The 20052-nt window shown below is 62.6% G+C and overlaps 1 protein-coding gene across 1 annotated transcript in view; it reads left to right on the forward strand.

The window, feature by feature from the left end:
• The window catches only part of SBF1 (SET binding factor 1), a 54785-nt gene that overhangs the window by 25853 nt on the left and 8880 nt on the right, over nt 1-20052 (forward strand). The window contains 23 exon segments of the mRNA XM_050325019.1: nt 1895-2032; nt 2285-2422; nt 3497-3607; nt 6371-6476; nt 6680-6812; nt 7757-7865; nt 8143-8256; nt 8837-8914; nt 9351-9464; nt 10451-10579; nt 10712-10810; nt 11493-11697; nt 11962-12074; nt 12618-12767; nt 12875-12943; nt 13349-13507; nt 13850-14109; nt 14683-14855; nt 14961-15034; nt 15139-15334; nt 15681-15808; nt 16433-16608; nt 19446-19585. Of these exon segments, the coding sequence (XP_050180976.1) occupies nt 1895-2032; nt 2285-2422; nt 3497-3607; nt 6371-6476; nt 6680-6812; nt 7757-7865; nt 8143-8256; nt 8837-8914; nt 9351-9464; nt 10451-10579; nt 10712-10810; nt 11493-11697; nt 11962-12074; nt 12618-12767; nt 12875-12943; nt 13349-13507; nt 13850-14109; nt 14683-14855; nt 14961-15034; nt 15139-15334; nt 15681-15808; nt 16433-16608; nt 19446-19585 (3112 nt within the window).

A 20052-nucleotide genomic window follows, 5' to 3' on the forward strand; every position in this document is an offset into this window, starting at 1 on the left:
CATTCCCACTCTCCCTTTGGATCCTTCCTGTGGCGCTGGTCCTTCCATGCTGTGATCCCACAGGTCTGCCTGACACAGCACAGGATTTCCACATCCTGGGGCAGTTCTGGGATGGTTTTGACACCCAGACCTCCAGATCTGTTCCACCTCTGGCAGCACAGCCAAGCCAGTGTCCCAGACATCCAGAGTGCCTAAGGGAGCTCTAAGAGCTGGAAGGGAGCTCTTGGACAATGACCTGGAGGGACGGTGCCTACCCCATCCCTGGAAGTGTTCCAGGCTGGGTGGGATGGGGTTTGGAGCAACCTGGGCTAGTGGAAGGTGTCCACGTGGAACAGGATGAGCTTTGAGGTGTGGATGTGACTCAGTCTGTTGGACTTGGTGAACTTCCCTTTTAATTGTGTGTCATATTTTTTTGCTGAAGCTGGAAAATACTCCAGGTTTTGGAAAATTATTGAGGGTAAGAGGAGACAGGGATATAGTGAAGTCCCCATCCCTGGAGGGATTTAAAAGCCACGTGGATGTAGCACTTGGCTGTGAGAGTAGGCAGGCCCTGGCCCAGGGTGCCCAGAGAAGCTGTGGCTGCCCCTGGATCCCTGGAAGTGTCCAAGGCCAGGCTGGAGCAACCTGGGGAAGTGGAAGGTGTCCCTGCCCAGGGCAGGGTGGGACTGGGTGGTGTTGAAGTTCTCGGGTGCCTTTGTCTCCCCTCCCATCCCCGGGTGTCTGGGGAGATCCAAGCTCCTGCCCCATGGCCAGTGTTCAGCTCTTACAGAGGAGGCTCCATGGGCTCCGTGAGCACCGGGAGTGGTGAACAGCTGGAAAACTCACCAGGTGGAAACTTGGATTCCTGAGGGTTTGGGCAGGGATTCCTCGTGTGTTGGGCCCTGTGACCAGTCTGGCCCTGGTGCCACCTCGTTCTCATCCTGGGCTTTGCTCAAGTCCCCTTGTCCTCGGTGTGGCCCCGGAAGGAGCCGAGCTGTCCTGCGTCCAGGGAGGTCCCAGCACTGCCGGGAATTTTCCACAGGGCTGAGGAAATACAGAAAACCCCTTGAGACTTGGAAACCCAGGGGAGTCCTGGGGCTGCTGGCTGGAATTACCCCTGGCCCTGGGATGGGGTTTGGGAAGTCCCAGTGGCAGGCTCGGCGGGGTTGGGAGGTGCTGGAAGGGCAGCGGTGGCACAGCCACGGGCAGTGTGTGCCCAGGGGAGCGGTGCCACCTCCTGGAGCCAGCCCGGTGCCATGTCCTGCATGTCCACAGCAGCACAGGGTCACCTTTCCTCCCTGGACCTTGTGGTGCCAGCGTGTGGTTGCCTGGCACTGTGGTGGGCTGGAGGTGTGCAGAGCTCGGGGGGCTCGGTGCCCTGGTGGGCTTGGGGGTGTGTGCAGAGCCCAGGGGGCCATGCACAGTTTGGGGGGCTTGGTGCCGGTGCCAACAGCCCCTCACCCAGCCAAGTCCCTCACAGCTCCTGTGCTGGGGCTCCTGGGGTTGGGTGCAGGGTACCCATCCTGGCTGGGGTGTCCCATCACCCTTTCTTCCCACTTGCTTTCCTCTGGGCAGCTCCTGCTGTCCCTGTGGAGAGGAGGGGATGGCACTGGCCCTGTTTCCCCCCTGAGAGGGGGTTTGGGAAGTCCCAGAAGCTGGTCCAGGGTGTTGGAAGGGTGCCTCAGGTAGAGTGGGTGAGGGGAGGGGGGGCTCAGAGCCCAGTGCTCTCCCCATTTCCAGATCATGGAGTGCCCTTCCCTGCCTGCTTTGTGAGCGATCTGGTGCCACACTGAGCTCCCTCTTCCCAGGATCCGGGACTGGTGGGGTCAGGGTTTGCTCTCACACCCTCCAGGAATGCAGGGGTTGAGGGGCAGTGGTTGGCAGCCCCTCTGACCCCATCCCTCCTCCCCCACAGTTCTGCCAGCCCAGCGGTTGGCAGCTCTTCCCAGAGAGGAATCCCCCCACCTTCTTCGTGGCCGTGCTGACCGACATCAACTCGGAGCGCCACTACTGCGCCTGCTTCACCTTCTGGGAGGCCGTGGAGAGCCCTCAGGTGCTGGGGACACTGGGATGGGGGGCAGCAGTGCTGGGGGGAAGCATCCAGCTGCATTTAGCTCTGGCCAGTGGTTCCTGCCTTCCCTGTGCCAGGGGAATGCATGGCTGGCTGGGAAGGGGGGTCAGCGGCAGAAAAGCAATGGTTCCCCACTTCCCATGTGCCAGAGGAATCCTGACCCTGGCACTGGGATCTCAGGAGGAGGAAGAGCACCCTGTAACCCCGTGCCCTGGCTGGTGTGTGTCTCCCCAGCCCCAGAGCCACCCCAGGAATGGTGAGGGCGAGGAGGAGGAGGAGGAGTCGTCGTCGTCTCCTGTTCAACCTGCGCAGCTCTTCGCCCCCAAGAGCCTGGTGCTGGTGTCCCGGCTGGACCACGCCGAGGTGTTCAGGGTGAGTCCGGGATGTTGGAACCAGGATCCTGCTCAGGGAGCAATGCTGGGAAAGGCTTCCTGACCCTGGGAACAAGGGCCACAGGAACACCCTGGCACAGCACCCGTGGGAGCGTGGCCCGTTCCCATCCTGCCCTTTGCATCCGGAGCCGGGCCCCGTTGTGCTGACCCCGAACGATGTCAGGACACAGAGCCAGGGCCCCCTGTGCCGGCCCGGACCCGCCTGGTTAATGGGAAACCAGGAGGAACAGCCCGTTCCTGCGGAGCGTTGGTCTCTGCCAGCTGTGTTTGTGGGAAGGTGCTGCATTGTGTGCCTGGGAAGGGGTTGGGAGGGCTCGGGCTGGGAGCTGGGCTGTGTCCATGGGGATGGGGCTGGGACAGCTGGGGGGGATCACCTGGAGAAGAGAAGGCTCCAGGGAGACCTGAGAGCCCCTTGCAGGGCCTAAAGGGGCTCCAGTAGAGCTGGAGAGGGACTGGAGACAAGGCCTGGAGGGACAGGACACAGGGAATGGCTTCCCAGTGCCAGAGGGCAGGGACAGATGGGAGATTAAGAAGGAATTGCTGTCTGGGAGGTGGGGAGGCTCTGGACCAGGTTGACCAGAGAAGCTGTGGAAGGAACCTACAACAACCACCCAGGGCTGACCAGAGTCAAAGGGTGTTGTCAGGGGCATTGCCCAGATTTGGGGGACCTCAGCCAGCCCTTGCTGGGAAAGGGTCTCCTTCCCACCCCTTCCTTGGAGTATTTGTGGGACTGGGAGTGCTGGGGGGCTGCAGAGCCCAGCTATTCCCAGTCACTCTGCTCATGGCACTGTGGGAAGGCTCTGCTGCTCCAAGGGGGTCAGTGTGGGTATGGGGATGTGGTGCTGGCTGGAAGCAAACAGAGCATGTGCCAAATATCCCATCTCTGTGGATGAGGAGGAGGAAGACCTGGAGCACTGCACCTGGGATTGGCAATCCCAGGGCGTGTCTGGCCGGGGACAAGCCCTGGGAGCCCCCCAGGAGATGGGGCTCCACGCTGGGGGGGTCTCCCCAGCTCCCAGCCCTGCTCATCTGTGCCCTGCTCCCCCCCCTCCAGAACAGCCTGGGTTTGATCTACACCATCTATGTGGACGGGCTGAGCGTGTCCTTGGAGACCGTCATCGGGAACCTCCTGACCTGCACCATCCCCATCACGGGGGGAGCACAGGTGGGTGTCCTGATCTCCCTCTCCCTCTCCATGCCCTTCCCTCTCCCTCTCTGTGCTCTGCCCCCCCAGCAGCTCTGCCAGGGCCGGGCCAGGGGTCCTGCTCAGCTGGGCTCTGGGTTTGCCGTGCTGGGTGAGCTGAGTGGGCCCCGTGGGCAGGGTCTGGCTCCGTGCCCTGCTGCCTTCCCAAGTGCTCTGGAGCACAAACACCCAGATTCCGTGACGTGGAGCCGCTCAGCTGAGAAGGCCCTGCTGCTCCGCTCCGCTCCGCTGCGCTCCCCCATCCGGCAACGCGGTCCCGGCTCCTTGCTCCCTTGGGAAGGAGCACCGGGGGCTTGACCAGTGGCTGACGTGGGTGCTGGTCTGTCTGTGTAAATGGATTCCATGGTCCGTGGTCACTCCTGCACTCCTGGCTCCGATTACCCGCAGAGCTGCTCCAGGGCCGGCTGGTCACGGGCCATCTGTGAGAGCAGGGCCGGGGCAGCTGCGGGGACACCGGGCCAGGGAGGGCCAGCGATGCCAGACGGGCAGCCTGGAGCTCTCCTCGGAGCACTGGCCTGGGCCTGTGCCTGGTCCTGTGCCCGTGCCTGGCTGGCATCTCTGCTGGACAGGCCCATGCCCAGAGCCAGGGCCATCAAACCCCCTGCTCTCCCCTCTTGTGTCCCTCCAGCAGCCCCCTCCTGCTCCGGGCAGCCCAGCTGGGCTCAGCAGATGGGGCAGAGGGGGTTGGCTGAAGCTGCCTTGGGGATGGCACAGAGGGAGAGCCCAGCTGGACCCTCTGGCAGGAGGTTGGGGACAGCAGTGCAGTGCCCTGGGGCTTTCCTGCCATGGTGTCACCTCCAGTGTCACCGTGGATGTGCGCTTGTCTCCCCCTTCAGCTGAGCTCCTCTTCCTCCAGCACAAAGGGATGTTAATTATCCCACATCCAGGTGGGGGAGTCTTGGCGAGGCTGGGACAGCACCACGGGGCACTGGGGCAGCACCACAGACCCCCAGTGCCTCCAGACAGGGCTTTCCTTCCCCCTGTTCCCGTGACCCCAAGGAAGGGCTGCTCCCTGCCCTGTCTGAGCAGGTTTTTGGGCAGGAGCTCCTGGAGCTGCCGTAGGGTTGGGGCTCCCTCTGAGCACCCAGAGCGATGCAGATCCTGGGAGAGCCCGGCACTGCTCCCGGTATCTGCAGGAGAGGGATGGAGCCAGGCCTATCCAGTTCTTCAGGGAGGAGAGCAGGGTGCTGCCCACTGCCAGGGCACAGGGGCTGTGCCAGGCACCCTGGGTTTGCAATCCATTCCCGTGGGATCTGCCTGGATCCGGTTCCTCCCTGGCAGGACGAGGAGGGCTGGCTGGAGCAGGGCGGCTTCTGCAGCCGCTGTGGCTCGCTGGGTTTGGCCCAGATCCATCCCCCCAGCTGGGGCAGGACCTCTCTGTGCTGTGGGAACAGGGAGTGTGTGACAGGGGTGACAGTTTGGTGGCACTTCCCTTCCCTTGCTGTGCTTTGTCTGTTCTCCTGCCGTGTCCAAGGCTCTTTCCCAGTGCTGTAGCCATGGCTTTCACTCCATGTCTGTGTTTGTGTATGTGGGCTCCTCTCTGAGCGTTGTCCCTGCTCGTGGCTGGCTCTGCCCGTGTCCGTGTCCCCCTTGTCCCGTTGTCCCACTGTCCATGTGTCCTAACTGACTGTGCTCTCTGTCTGTCCCACCTCAGCCTGACGCGGACGACGAAGCAGCGGTACGAACTTCTTTTCTTTCCCACATTTCTTTCCCACATTTCTTTCCCACCTTGGGTCTGTCCCCTCGTTAACAGCCTCTCTGTTAATTGCTCTGAGTGTGGCCCACCCAGGCCCGTGTCCTGGTCTCAGGGCACCCTGGGCTGTCTGTCTGTGTGTCCTGGGATGTGTCCCTGGGCTCTGGGAAGGGGCTGCATTCCAGACTGGCCCATCTGCCTCTATGTGTTCTCCTGGGGGTTGTGAAAGCTTGGCTGGAGGAGCAGGTCAGGGGTCTGGCTCTACTCGACCACGGCCGTGTCCAGCACTGGATTTTGGGGCTGTTCCTGGCAGGGTCTGGCAGCTCTTGCGGCTGTGGGGAGGTGGCGAAACCTGCTATTGCAGGAGCATGTTCCCTGGAGAGGTGTGGAAAGAGGAGGAGAAGGGCCAGAGCTCTGCTCCTGCCCCAGCCCCTGCAGCCTGGAGGGAGCCTTGGGGTGTGCAAGCATCCCTGTGCCACTGGGAATGGGCTCAGTCTGGGAATGATAAGTGGTGTTGGGGAAGAAGCAATGAGCCCGTGCCCGGTCTGTCCGTCCTGTGCCCGGGAGGCAGCCAGGTCTGTGACTCCTCAGCACAGCAGGACTGGGTGGGCACAGACAGAGGAGCTGCTCCCCTTGGGTCCAAGGGCCTGGAGAGCCCTCATGGCCTGGGGAGCCCTTGAGTGCTGGGGAGCCGTTGTGTCCCACGTCTCCGTGTGGATCTTGGGGCCGCCGGGATGTTGCTGGTGCTGGCTGGGAATACTGAAACAGGTCCCCTTCCTCCCCTCAGCCCATGGACCCAGTCAAGCACCCAAGGGGTTCAGTGGCAACATCCATTTTCCTCTCTCCTCTTCCTCTTCCCTGTTTTCTCTTCCCTCTTCCCCCAGCAGCCGTGCTCCAGCTGTGCTGGGTGCGGGGGCTGTGCCAGGGGCGCGGTCACCCTGTCCCCTGCTCCGGGGGTGTTTGGCTGCCCCTGCCTCGTCCTTGTGCCTTGCCAGGATGATCCCAGTGACTGGGTGTGTGTTCCCTTGCAGAGGACGATCTCCCTGGGGGCAGGGGACAGGCAGGTGATCCAGACTCCCATCAACGACTCTCTCCCCGTCAGCAGCTGCAGCGTGGCCCTGCTGTTCCGCCAGCTCGGTGAGAGCCATCCCCACACTGCCCCTCTGGAAGAGGGGCTTCCCTGGGTGACTCAGGAGTGGCTCTCTGGGGGATCTGAGCTCCTCTCTCGGGCAGGGTGTGGGGATGGGGAGTAGTCTCCAGCCCTGGGGGGCGGGTCAGGGGTCTCTGGAGGGGTGTAAAAGGGGTCCCCCGTTTCTGAGCGCCCGCCCGTGCCCTGCCAGGCATCACCAACGTGCTGTTCCTGTTCTGCGCGGCGCTGACCGAGCACAAGATCCTGTTCCTCTCCAGCAGTTACCAGCGGCTGACGGATGCCTGCCGGGCTCTCCTGGCTCTCATGTTCCCCCTCAAGTACAGGTGAGGGGTCCCTGAGCCCCCCGACCCTCCACCCTGTGCCAGCTCTCCTGCCTCCCAGTGTGACTGGTGAATCTCCCAGCCCTGCCTCCCTCCTCTCCAGGCAGGGTGGGCTGAGCTGGGAAATGTTCTCTCCTCCCTGGTGACCAGGACAGGACCCAGGGAAGGGCTGGAGCTGTGCCAGGGCAGGCTCAGGTTGGATCTCAGCACAAGGTCCTTCCCCCAGAGGGTGGTTGGCACTGCCCAGGCTCCCCAGGGCAGTGGGCACAGCTCCAAGGCTGCCAGAGCTCCAGGAGGGTTTGGACAATGCTCTGAAGGACAGGATGGGATTGTTGGGGTGTCTGTGCAGGGCCAGGCAGTTGGGTCAATAATCCTTGTGGGTCCCTTCCAGCCCAGGATATTCCATGATTCCATATTCAGGAGTAAGGTGTTCCCAGCAGTGTTCCCTGATCCTGGCTGGGGCAGCTCTTGGCAGAGGGAAGCAATCCCATCAGAGTATGGGATGTGATCCAGGGCTGTGCAGTCACCCCATGGTGATACCAGATGGGAGAGGCCAGAGGTGCTTCTATCTCCAGAATCCATCCCCTTTCCCTTCTCTCAGTGGGATCATATTATAGAATTATGGAATCATGGAGTCCCAGGAGGGTTTGGGTGGGAAGGAACCTTAAAACTCTTCCAGTGCCACCCCATGCCATGGGCAGGGACACCTTCCACTATCCCAAGTTGCTCCAAGCCCTGTCCAACCTGGCCTTGAACACTTCCAGGGATCCAGGGGCAGCCACAGCTTCTCTGTGCAACCTGGGCCAGGGCCTCCCCACCCTCCCAGCCCAGAATTCCTTCCCAATCTCCCATCTAACCCTGCCCTCCGGAGCCGGGATCAGGGCTGGTGCCCGTGTTTTGGTGCAGAGCAGGGCTCGGGGCTGCGCTGAGGCTCTTTCTGGTTGCAGTTTCACCTACGTGCCCATCCTGCCTGCCCAGCTCCTGGAGGTGCTGAGCACCCCCACCCCCTTCATCATCGGGGTCCACTCCATCTTCCAGTCGGAGACGCAGGAGCTGGTGAGACACCGTGATCCCTGTTCCCTGTGCCAAACAGCAGGCATCATCCTCAGGGTGCCTGGGGCCACAGGCTCCATGTGCTCAGCCTGGGATGCATCCAGGTGTCCTCATGAGCCTGGTGGGAATGGCTGTGTCCAGTGGGAATGGCTGGGCCCTGTGGGGATGGCTGGGTCCAGTGGGAATTACTGGGCCCCGTGGGGATGGCTGGGTCCAGTGGGACCTGTGGGATGTGGGATTGGGAAGCCAGGCCTCATCCCACGCTGTGCTGCCCTTCCAGCTTGATGTGGTGATCGCGGATCTGGATGGTGGGACTGTGAACGTTCCCGAGTGTGTCCACATCTCCCTGCTCCCCGAGCCCCTGCTCCAGCAGACCCGGGAAGCCCTTTCCATGGTAAGTGCTGCAGCATTCCCTGCATCCCTGGGGTGCCAAAGCCCTGGGAACGACACACATGTCCAGGGAGCTGGGAACGGAGTTGGGGCTCCTCTGAGAGCAGGGTTCACACCTTGAGGTTCTCCTGATCCTGTCACAGGGACCATTCCCAATCCCAATCCGATGATGCGTGGCAGTGCCAGAGGGGGTTCCTCTGCCAAAGGTTTCTGGGAATGGGAAGGCTGGCTCCCAGCCCGTGGGCAGGAAGCAGCTGTGGCCCTGCAGCCCTTCTGGCTGTTCCCGTGTTCCCGGTGCTCCAGAGCGTGCCCAGGGCACTGTGCCCAGCCCACGCTGCGGCTCCTGGGGGCACTGGGGGGGGAAGATCTCCCTGGCACAGCCGGAGGGTTCCCCCTCCCCTGGGAGCCCCACTCTGCCAGCAGTGATTCCCAAGGAAGGGTCAGGCTGTGAGGCTTCCCGTTCCTGATCCCTGGTGGATTGTCTCCAAACCCCTCAGTGCTTTTCCAGGGGGACTGTGGGGTCTCTGGGGAGCACTCCTTGGTTTTTCCTGCCGGGAAGAAAGCTGTGTGTGTTCCCTGTGCAGGTCCTGGACCCGGAGCTGGAGGTGGCTGATCTCGCCTTCCTCCCTTCCACCATTTCCGCCTCTTCCCTCAAGATGCAGGTGAGTGGAGAGGCCATTCCTAATGGACATCCCTCCCATCTCCTGGGCACGATTCCAGACCTGTCTCCATCTCGGTGTCACTGGCACTGCCCGGTCGCTGAGGGCACTGCTCCGAGCCGTGGCTGGAGCCTGCAGTGCTCAGGGGTTCACAGCCAGGCTGGAGGCACACATGGAATGTTTGGGCCCTTCAGCAAATCCTGGGGCTGTGAGAGCTCCTCCTCCTCCCTGCGCAGCATCCAGGTGGCTGAGCAGTGAATCCATGCTGCTGTGCTCCTTTTCCCCTGGAATCCTTGCCATGTTTCCTGCCCTGACCCAATGGGTTGGTTCCCTCTCCTCGGCGCTGGGGGGGAAACTCCTGCCCTGGGAGCTGCCTCATCCACACCCTGTCCCACCTCGCCGTGACCGCTCCATGAGCTCGCTGCCCTTCCCTTTCCAGGACAAGGAGATCCGAGCCGTGTTCCTGCGCCTGTTTGCACAGCTGCTGCAGGGCTATCGCTGGTGCCTGCACATCATCCGCATCCACCCCGAGCCCGTCATCCGCTTCCACAAGGTGTGTGCGGGGCCTTTTCCAGGGGGAGGCTGGGCAGAACTGGGAGGAGTTGGGCTGTGACAGCCGAATCCAAAAAACAATTCCGGGTTTCCAGCCAGTGACCTTCGCGACATCCCTCCCCGGCCCACCTGCATCCCGTGTTTGTCCTTGAGCGTCCCGAGGTCTCTTGGATCGGGCAGTGCTTCCCTGGTCATGCCCCGGAGTGCTCAGATGCTCCACGGCCCTGTCCCTGCTCCTGCAGCCAGGGCAGCTCCGAGGCTCAGGGAGGAGAGAGCCCAGGCCTGGAGCTGGGGGCTTTTGAGATCTTGGCACTGGGGAGGCCTCCCTGGAATCCTGGGGTCAGTTCTGGGCCCTCAGCCAGGAGAGCCATGGAGGGGCTGGAGCGTGTGCAGGGAAGGGAAGGGAGCTGGGAAGGGTGTGGAGAACTCCTGAGGGAGCTGGGGGGGCTCATCCTGGAGAAAAGGAGGCTCAGGGGGGACCTTCTGGCTCTGCAAGTCCCTGCCAGGAGGGGGGAGCCGGGGAGGGTCGGGCTCTGCTCCCAGGGAACAGGGACAGGACAAGGGGAAAGGGCCTCAAGCTGTGCCAGGGGAGGCTCAGGTTGGCCCTGAGGAGGAATTTGTTGCTGGAAAGGGTGGTGAGGCCTTGGCAGGGGCTGCCCAGGGAGGTTTGGAGTGCCCAGGCCTGGAGGTGTCCCAGGCAGGCCTGGCCGTGGCACTCAGTGCTCTGGGCTGTTCCTGTACCCCTGAGTCCCTGTATCCCTGTGCCCATGTCCTTGTGTCCTGCCTCTGCACACTGAGGTGACACTGGTGCTGTTCCCTTGCCCTCCGTGTCCTGCTGCTGCTGTCCAGAGGTTCAGGATTCTGTGCAAACCCTGTCCCCGTGCCCAGCTGGGCAGGGCAGGAGGTGGCACCGTCCCAGTGCCACCCAGGTGCGTGTCCTTCGCTCCGTGTCACCCCGTGCTGACGGCACATGCTCTCCCCCTGCAGGCAGCGTTCCTGGGGCAGCGGGGGCTGACGGAGGACGATTTCCTGACCAAGGTGTTGGAGGGCATGGCCTTCGCCGGCTTCGTCACCGAGCGCGGGGCCCCGTATCGCTCCATCGACCTGTTCGACGAGGTGAGCTGTCCCCCCTTTCCCAGCCATCCCACTGGGCCCTCCCTGCCCTGGAGCACTGGCTGGGATCAGCTGTGACTCTGGGGACAGAGGGGGCCGTGGAAGGGCTCCCCTCAGCTGCTGTCCCGTCCCCAGCTCGTGGCGTACGAGGTGAAGCGCATGCGGGCGGAGGAGGGGAACAAGCAGAAGATCCTGCGGCACATCAAGGAGCTGGCGGAGAAACTGTACAAAAACGTGAGTCCTGGAGACCCCAGGGCAGGGCTGGAAGGTGCTGGGAGGGTACAGGGCAGGGAAATCAATCAGAGCCCTGGTCGCTCTCTCCTCCCTCCATAAGCTCTTGGGGCACGATCCTCTTGCCCCCTGCACTGTGACCCTGGTGTGAGCTGCTCCCAGGAGAGGGATTCCCTGGTTTTATAGAATCCCAGGATCCCTGAGGTTGGAAAAGCCCTCCCAGCCCATGGAGCCACCCTGTGCCTCATTCCCACCTTGTCCCCCAGCCCAGAGCACTGAGTGCCACGGCCAGGCCTTCCTGGGACACCTCCAGGCCTGGGCACTCCAAACCTCCCTGGGCAGCCCCTGCCAAGGCCTCACCACCCTTTCCAGCAAGGAATTCCCTAACCCTAACCCTAACCTGACCCTCCCCTGGCACAGCTTGAGGTGTCCAGTGGCACTTGGCCAGCACAGGTCACCTACCCATGGCACCCTTGGCTGTCTGGGATGGAGCTCCTGAGCAGGGCTTGGCTCTCTGTCTGTGGGGCTTGGGAGCAGATCCTGCTGGCACTGCAGGTTCCTGGGGGCTGTAGAATCCAGCAGGGAGCAGTGGAGGTGGCTGAGGGACACCTCGCTGGGGCTCCTGCACTGGGAGAGGACGTGCTGCATCCTCATACCTGAGAGGGAACTGTCCCTGCCGTGGCAGGAGAACCCCTACCCCGCAGTGACCATGCACAAGGTGCAGAAGCCCACGGAAGGTTGTCACCTGCGGCTCCACCAGAAGCCCTTTCCCCGGCTGGACGAGGGCACGGTGCAGTGGATCATCGACCAGGCCACGGCCAAGCTCCAGACGGCCCCTCCGGCCGTGAAGGCCGAGAAGAAGTGCATGGTGCCATCAGGGCCCCCCATCGGTACGTGTGGGTGCCGGGAGAGACCCTCCTCGGTGTGTCTGAGGGTCTGTGACAGCCGAACACGGAGAAGCAGCAGCACCATCCTCCTTAACTGCTGCCCCTCGGGCTGCTCAGAGCACCCTGGCATCTGTCAGCACCCTGAGGGGGAAGACCCCGTGGTCTCCTGGAGCCCAGACCCTGCCCATGGGGAGCAGGGGGGGCCCCATGTCCCCTCCCAGGGGTGCAGGTCCTGCCCTGACTGGACTGACTGGATTCTCTTCCCAGCTGCCATCCTGGAGCGCAATGGCAACGCCCTGGCCAACAGTGCCCGGCGCCTGGAGGTGGTCAGGAACTGCATCTCCTACGTCTTCGAGAACAAGATGCTGGAGGCCAAAAAGGTGAGGGGGGTCCTGAGGCTGGGGGAGGAGATGGGCAGGTTGCTCTCCTCCGTGGCAGGATGGAGAGGACATTCCCTGCCCGGGTCCAGATCTTTGCTGACTGGCTTATGTTCCTGGAATCATGGAGTCTCATGAGGTTGGAAAAACTCTTTGAGCCCATCGATTCCAACCATCCTCCAGCGCTGCCAAGGCCACCAATGACCCCTGTCCCCAAGTGCCACATCCACAGAGCTTTGAAATCCCTCCAGGGATGGGGATTCCACCCTGCCCTGGGCAGCTGTGCCAGGGCTGGACAGCCCTTTCCAGGAAGGAATTTTCCCCAATATCCAACCTGCCCCTCCCCGGTACAGCTTGAGGCCCTTCCCTCTCATCCTGTCCCTGTTCCCTGGGAGCAGAGCCCGACCCCCACCTCAGTAGTAGAATCCTGGAGTCATTGAGGTTGGAGAATCCCTCTGGCAACATTGAGTCCAGCTGTTCCCCAGCACTGCCGAGTCCCCCACTGTCCGTGCCGTGCTCCCCTCTGAGCCTGCCCATGTCCCACAGCTGTTCCCGGCAGTGCTGCGTGCCATGAAGGGCCGGGCTGCCCGGCACTGCCTCACCCAGGAGCTCAACCTGCACGTGCAGCAGAACCGGGCGGTGCTGGACCACCAGCAGTTCGACTTCGTCATCCGCATGATGAACTGCTGCCTGCAGGTGGGACGGGGCTGGCACGGAGCTGCTACTCCCTCCTGGGAGCGGGGCTGGGCGTGGGAGTGGGGTCCCGGTCCTGAATCCCCCGTCACCCCCACTCCCTTCCCCAGGACTGCACGGCCATGGACGAACACGGCATCGCCGCCGCGCTCCTGCCGCTGGTCACCGCCTTCTGCAGGGTGAGCGTCCACAGGGACCTGGGGATGGCAGAGGCTGGGGGTGGGAGGACAGAGAGCCAGGGGGTTATCCTGTTGGGGCTTTTCATGGCACGGCTCCCGCCCAGGACCTTCCAGCCCCTCAGAGGCTCCCAGGGTGGCTGGAACACGTGCGGGAAGGGCGTTGCTCTGGAATGCCGGCTTGATCTGTCCGTCAGGGTGGGCTGGGATGAGGTTCTACCTCCCGTAAAATGATGGCACTGAGGGCTCTAGGTGGGCACTGGGCAGGAGGAGAGTTCTCAAGGAATCCTGGAGGAGCTCTGGTGCACCCTCCTGCCTGCCCAAGGGCCTAGGGCTGTCCCAGCAGGTGGCAGAGCCTGGCACAAAGGCCATGCTTGTATGGACCTTTTCCACCTTCTCCCTCCGCAGAAACTGAGCCCGGGCATCACACAGTTCGCCTACAGCTGCGTGCAGGAGCACGTGGTGTGGACCAACATCCAGTTCTGGGAGGCCATGTTCTACTGTGACGTGCAGAACCACATCCGGGCCCTGTACCTGGACAGCAACGAGGAGAACCACGCAGAGGAGGTGAGGAGACTCCAACGCTGTTCCAGATGAGGAGCAGCTCTTCACAGAGCTCTGCAAGCTGATTGTGGAGTCATGAAATGGCTTGGGTGGGAAGGGGCCATGGGCAGGGACACCTTCCACTAGCTCAGATTGCTCCAAGACCCGTCCAGCCTGGCCTTGGACACCTCCAGGGATCCATGGGCAGCCACAGCTGCTCTGTGCCAGTTGCCTGTTCTGGGTAACCTGTTCAGATGAGCATCAGGGACCTCATCCTGGTTCTGGGAGATTCCTGTGGGAACAGTGGGGTGAAGGCAGGTGGATCTGTCCATGCAGACAACCAACATCACCTTCCAACCCCTTCAGGAGAGCACGGAGGAGCCCCAGGAAGCCAAGTCTGCCCTGGAGATTGCGTCGGAGCAGCTGCGGCTCTGGCCCACCATGAGCCGGGAGAAGCAACAGGAGCTGATCCAGAAGGAGGAGAGCACCGTGTTCAGCCAGGCCATCCACTACGCCAACCGCATGAGCTACCTGCTCCTGCCCCTGGACACCAGCAAGAACCGACTGCTCCGCAGCTCCGGGCTGGGAGACGTCGAGAGCGTCAGCAACAGCTTCGTCACCAACAGGTGAGGGGCACATGCTGGGGACATCCACACTGGGGTCGGCAGCTCCTGCGGCATCCCGAGCAGTCACTGCCATCAGGACGTGGGAGAGGTCCCTGCTCCTTGCGGGGAGGTTGGACCAGATGGACTTCAAGGGTCCCTTCCAACCCCAGCCGTGCTGGGATTCCAGGATTCTATCAGGACTGGGGCAGGTTGTGGTGCCCAGGGGGATTTCTGGGAGTGGGAGGTCTTCTGTGTTCCTATTAGGAGTGGGAGTTTTCCTAGATCCATATGAGGAGTGGGAGCTCTCCTGTGTTCCTATGAGGATTGGGAGCTCTCCTGGATCCATATGAGGAGTGGGAGCTCTCCTGTGTTCCTGTCAGGAGCGGGAGCTCTCCTGGATCCATATCAGGAGTGGGAGCTCTCCTGTGTTCCTGTCAGGAGCGGGAGCTCTCCTGGAGCTCTCCTGCGTTCCTGTGAGGAGTGGGATCCCTTCTGGGATCACACCAGGAGTGGAACCTCCCTGGGGCTGTTCCTGGCCTGGGTTGCAGCCAGGCAGGGCTGCTCCAGGCTGACCCTTCCCTGCTCCCTGGGCAGCATCGCCGGGAGCGTGGCCGAGAGCTACGACACCGAGAGCGGCTTCGAGGACGCCGAGAGCTCCGACGTGGCCAACTACGTGGTGAGGTTCATCAACCGCTTCGTGGACAAGGTGTGCACCGAGAGCGGCGTCACCAACGAGCACCTCAAGGGGCTGCACGTCATGATCCCAGGTGGGGACGCTCGGGGTGGGCGCGGGGGGTCCCACAGGGAGCAGTGGAGGGCACAGGGCGGGCAGGGCAGGGCTCTGCTCCAGCCTCACCCCCTGCGTGTCACAGACATCGTGCAGATGCACATCGAGACCCTGGACGCCGTGCACAGGGAGAGCAAGAGGCTTCCTCCCATCCAGAAGGTATGGGGGGTCCTGCTGGGATGGGGCTGGAGCCATGGGGGGCTGTGGAGACCCCCCTCCTGTGCTCCTCAGGGGCTGAACTCCCCGTTGTGTCCCCCCCCCAGCCAAAACTGCTGCGCCCCAACCTGCTGGTGGGGGAGGAGTGTGTGATGGAGGGGCTGCGCGTGTGCCTCATGCCCGACGGGCGGGAGGAGGCTGCCGGGGGCAGCATTGGGGGGCCGCCCCTGCTCCCCGCCGAGGGAGCCATTTTCCTCACCACCTACCGGATCATCTTCAAAGGAACCCCCACGGACCCGCTGGGTGAGGGGCTGGGGCACCACGGCCTCGGGGAGGTCCCTGGGGATGAGGGGACTGGCTGGGGATCCCTGGGAAGGAAGGGGCTGGTTGGTGAACCTTGGGGAGCTGGGGGATGGTTGGTGATCCTTGGGGATGAGGGAGGTTGTTGGAGATCCTTAGGGAAGAGGAGGCTGATTGGTGACCCTTAGGGAGCAGGTTGTTGATCCCTAAGGATGAGGGGACTGGCTGTATCCATCCTACCCTGGGGGACTCTGTGGTGGGCACAGCCAGCCAGGATGGCCCAGGGTGGCCTGTGCCTGTCCGTGCCGAGGCAGGGATGGTCCTGACCTGTTCCCATCCCTGTGTCCAGTGGGGGAGCAGGTGGTGATCCGGTCCTTCCCCATCGCCTCGCTGACCAAAGAGAAGAAGATCAGTATCCAGGCCCAGGCGGATCCGTTCCTCCAGGAGGGATTGCAGCTGCGCTCGTGCACATTCCAGGTGAGATCCCGGGGTGGGGGGAGCTCTGGGGGGCTGTGGCTGCTGTCTGGCATTGCTCTGTCTCGGCTGGTGAGATCCATGTGGCTGTGGCCTGTACCCCATCCCCACCCTGCCCCCCAGCCCAGAGCACTGAGTGCCACGGCCAGGCCTTCCTTGGACACCTCCAGGGCTGGGGATTCCCCCACCTCCCTGAGCAGCCCCTGCCAGGAAAGTGTGAGACACCCCCACATGGGGCTCCAGGATGTGGTTCTGCCAAACCTTGTGCAGGTTCCTGGGGGAGAGAAACACAACAGGTAGAGATGTCACAGAAAAGGAGTTATTGGGCACTTCACATCTTTGGGAGATGTGGAGGTGGAGCAATGCTGGGGGCGAGCTCCTAAATGTTCTGGCTGCTCCTGCCGTGCTCAGAACTGCCTTGATCAGTCACTGGGACACCCTGGAGAACCCTTGAGCCTCCAGGAGGAAAGGGAATGGGACAGAGTAACCAGCACAGAGGGACAGGCGGGGCAGCCTCCCAGCCTGGCCCGTGCCCGCTGTGCTCCCTGCTCCCACCGGGATCCGAGCTGTGCCCCGATCCCTGGGAAGGGCTGGTGACCCCTGGGCCTGCTCTCTGCCATCCCCCAGCTGCTGAAGATCGCCTTCGACGAGGAGGTGGCTTCGGACAGCGCCGAGATCTTCCGGAAGCACCTGCACAAGCTGCGCTACCCCCAGCACGTGCGCGGCACCTTCGCCTTCACCGTGGGCCAGTCGCCCAAGCAGGCCATGCAGCCCAAGGCCAAGGAGAAGAACCCCTCACTCAGGTACCTGAGAGAACCACTCCTGGAACGGGCCTGATCCTCTGGGACACCTCAGGGCTCCTCCTGGCCCTCCTCCAGCCCCCCCCAGCTGAGCCACTGCACGGGGACCACTGGGGAAATGGGGCACAGGGTCCTGAGCTGGACCTGAGCTCCCTGAGCCCACCCTGCTCAGACCTGTCCTCACACAGGATTTCCAGTGGGTGGAGGTCAGAGAATGCTTTGGGTTGGAAAATCCTACTGAGCCCATCGAGTCCAACCATCCCCCAGCACTGCCAAGGCCACCACTGACCCATGTCCCCAGGTGCCACATCCACAGGGCTTTGAAATCCCTCCAGGGATGGGGACTTCACCCCTGCCCTGGGCAGGTGTGCCAGGACTGGACAGCCCTTTCCAGGAAGGAATGTTCCCAATATCCAACCTGAGCCTCCCCTGGCACAGCTTGAGGCCATTTCCCTTGTCTTGTCCCTGTTCCCTGGGAGCAGAGCCCTTCCTGTGAGGGAACTGTAGGGTGAAGAGCTGTAGGATGTCCCATGTCCTGCAGTGTCCCCAGCCCTGCAGAGGATGGGTCACACTGGGACCCAGGAGTTTGCTGCAGTGGCATCCCCAGCCGTGCTGAGGAGGTGTCCCATGGGAGAGGTTCCAGTGGGATGGGTGACTTGGAAACATGATCCTGCAGTGCTGGGTGACTTTGGAACATGATCATGCAGTGCTGGGTGACTTGGGAACATGATCATGCAGTGCTGGGTGACTCGGGGACATGGTCCTGCCGTGCTGGGTGACCTGGGCACATGGTCCTGCCGTGCTGGGTGACTTGGGGACATGATCCTGCAGTGCTGGGTGACTTGGGAACATGATCATGCAGTGCTGGGTGGCTCAGGAATGCAGTGCTAGGTGACTTGGGGACATCATCCTGCAGTGCTGGGTGGCTCAGGGACACAGTGCTCCTGCACTGGGTGACTTGGGGACATGGTGCTGGGTGACTTGAGGACATGGTCCTGCATTGTGGGGTGGCTCAGGGACAAGGTGCTCCTGCACTGGATAGCTCAGGGACACGGTGCTGCAGGGCTGGGTGGCTCAGGGACACAGTGCTCCTGCACTGGGTGGCTCAGGGATGCAGTGCTGGGTGACCTGGGGACATCGTCCTGCAGCGCTGGGTGGCTGCTCTTGCTGTGCCCTTGCCCTAAGCGTGTCGGTGTTTGTGACAGCTCCCAGCAGGTGACCGATCTGTTCCAGGGCCTGGCAGTGGGGGTGCTGTCCCTCGGGCACCTCGGCCATCCCACCACGTAAGCTGCCTCCGGCCTGGGCGGGCGCTTCCGAGGTGGCGGCTCCGGCTCAGCCCTCCCCGCTCCCAGGGCCTCCTCTCGCCTGCTCTGCATGTGGCTGTCCCTGGGGAATGCCCTTTCCCAGGCTGGGGGTGTGGGATCTCTCACCATCTCATCCTCCTGGTGCTCCAGGGCACTGCTGGATCGCAGGAGCTGTGCCTGTACCACTAACTCAGGGATTTCCAGAGCTCTGGCCTGGGCCCCATCTCAGGAGTTTGTCTGGATTTGTGACACGAGCTTTGTCACCCTTCCCAGTGCCATCCAGTGTCCCCCACTGTCTGCAAGTCTTGTCCCTCTGGTTAGGAAGCTCTCCTGTTCCCAGCCTCTGTTCCTGAGCTTGTTCCCAGGACAGTGTTCCTTCTTGGTCCCGAGGCTTTCCCTCCCTTGGTAGTTGCAGGGAACATTGGGATTCCCTCACTGTCCACTTAGAGCAAAACAAGGCACCTCCTGATCTCCCTTTGGTCCCACCTCGAGAAGAGGAAGTCCAGGAATCTTAGCATCAGCGTGGCTCTTGTCCTGGGCTGGACAAGTCTCCTCCCCTGGCTGATGGATAATCCCACATCCCCTGGGTTGGATGTGGCCCCTTCTCTATATCCCACATCTCTTTTATTTCCCCACCTTGGAGCCCAGGACTCACCGAGATGATGACAGGGCCAAGGTCCTGCGTGTGGTGAGGCTGTTCCTGCCTTCAGGAATTCCTGCCCTCTGGAGCTCTGTGGGGCAGAGCCTGTTCTGACCATGCAGCCCAATCCCCGTGGGTTTGGCAGCTCTCCCTTCCCAAATTTCCCCAAGTGCCTCAGGAGCACCTGAGCCCAGCTGTGCTCTCCCTGTTCCTGGTGTGCCATCAAGGGGATGGCAGGGATCCCGTGGTCCCTGCTGTGGATCCCCTGGTCCCAGCTGCAGATCCCCTGGTTTCTGCCATGGATCCTTGATCCCAGTGGTGGATCCCCTGGTCCCTGCCAGTGATCCCTGGTTCCTGTGGTGGACGCCCTGATCCCAGTGGTGGATCCCCTGGTCCTTGTGGCAGATTCCCCGGCCACTGTGGTGGTTTCCCTGGTCCCTGTCATGGGTCCCCTGGACCCTACCACTGATCCCATGATCCCAGCAGCAGATCCCCTGGTGCTGGATCCTCTGGCCCCTGCAGTGGATCCCCTGGCTCTACAGTGGATTCCCTGGCCCCTGTGGCAGATCCCCTGTCCCTGCCATGAGTCACAGCCCTCTTCCTCTGGGACGAGCCGTGGTGGCTCCAATGTGGAGGACACGGTGTTAGTGCTGGGACAAGGCTGGGTCCCCTCTGATCCAGAGGGGCTCTGCCCCTGCCCTGTGCCCCCAGGGCTGAGGTGCTGGCAGGTGACACGTCCCCTCCCACATGACAGTGACTGACCAGGGCTGCTCCTGTCTCTGCTTTGCTGGGTGACAGTGTTGTCTCTGACCCTCTGGGCTCCTCTGGCCACTCTGGCTCTGGTCACAGCTGGGCAGGACATGTCACGGGGCTCAAGCTCCTGCCTGGTTTTCCAGGACGCTCTCCAAGAACCTGGTGAAGAACGCCAAGAAGACCATCGGCCGGCAGTACGTCACGCGCAAGAAGTACACGCCGCCCGCCTGGGAGCAGCGCGGCAGCCAGCACTTCCCTGAGGACAACGAGGACGAGATCTCAGGTGGAGAATGCCCTGCACGGGGATGGGACCATCATCCACCTGGGAGAAGTCCCTTGTTCCGAGGGGAGCAGGGTGGGAGCATCCCCAGCGCAGAGCGCTGCCACCATGGGCCCCTCTCCCAGTTCCTGACAGCCCCCAGCTCTGGGCTGCTGGGGGTGCCCAGTCAGAGCTCAACCTGCTTCCAACACAGGGGGAGGACGGGGGTCTTTGGGCGGTGCCCTCCGCTCCTCAGGATGGAAAATCATGGATTTGAGGTGCAGGAGGGCAGGTGAGGGTGGACAAAGAGCCGGACTGGTTTAGGGGTAGTGAGGGACTGGGAGGGACGGGAGCCCTGTGCGTGGAACCTTAGAACCTGCCCAGGTGGGAAGCCTGGAGGAGGCGTGGTGGATGGGATTTAGGGTTTCCATGGGGGATCCAGTCCCAGCTCTGCCCAGCTCTCTGGTTCCAGGTGAGGGAGCCAGGAGGCA

Source organism: Myiozetetes cayanensis, unplaced genomic scaffold, assembly GCF_022539395.1.
Source record: "Myiozetetes cayanensis isolate MyiCay16 unplaced genomic scaffold, myiCay2020 scf3, whole genome shotgun sequence".
Classification (NCBI taxonomy): Eukaryota; Metazoa; Chordata; class Aves; order Passeriformes; family Tyrannidae; genus Myiozetetes; species Myiozetetes cayanensis.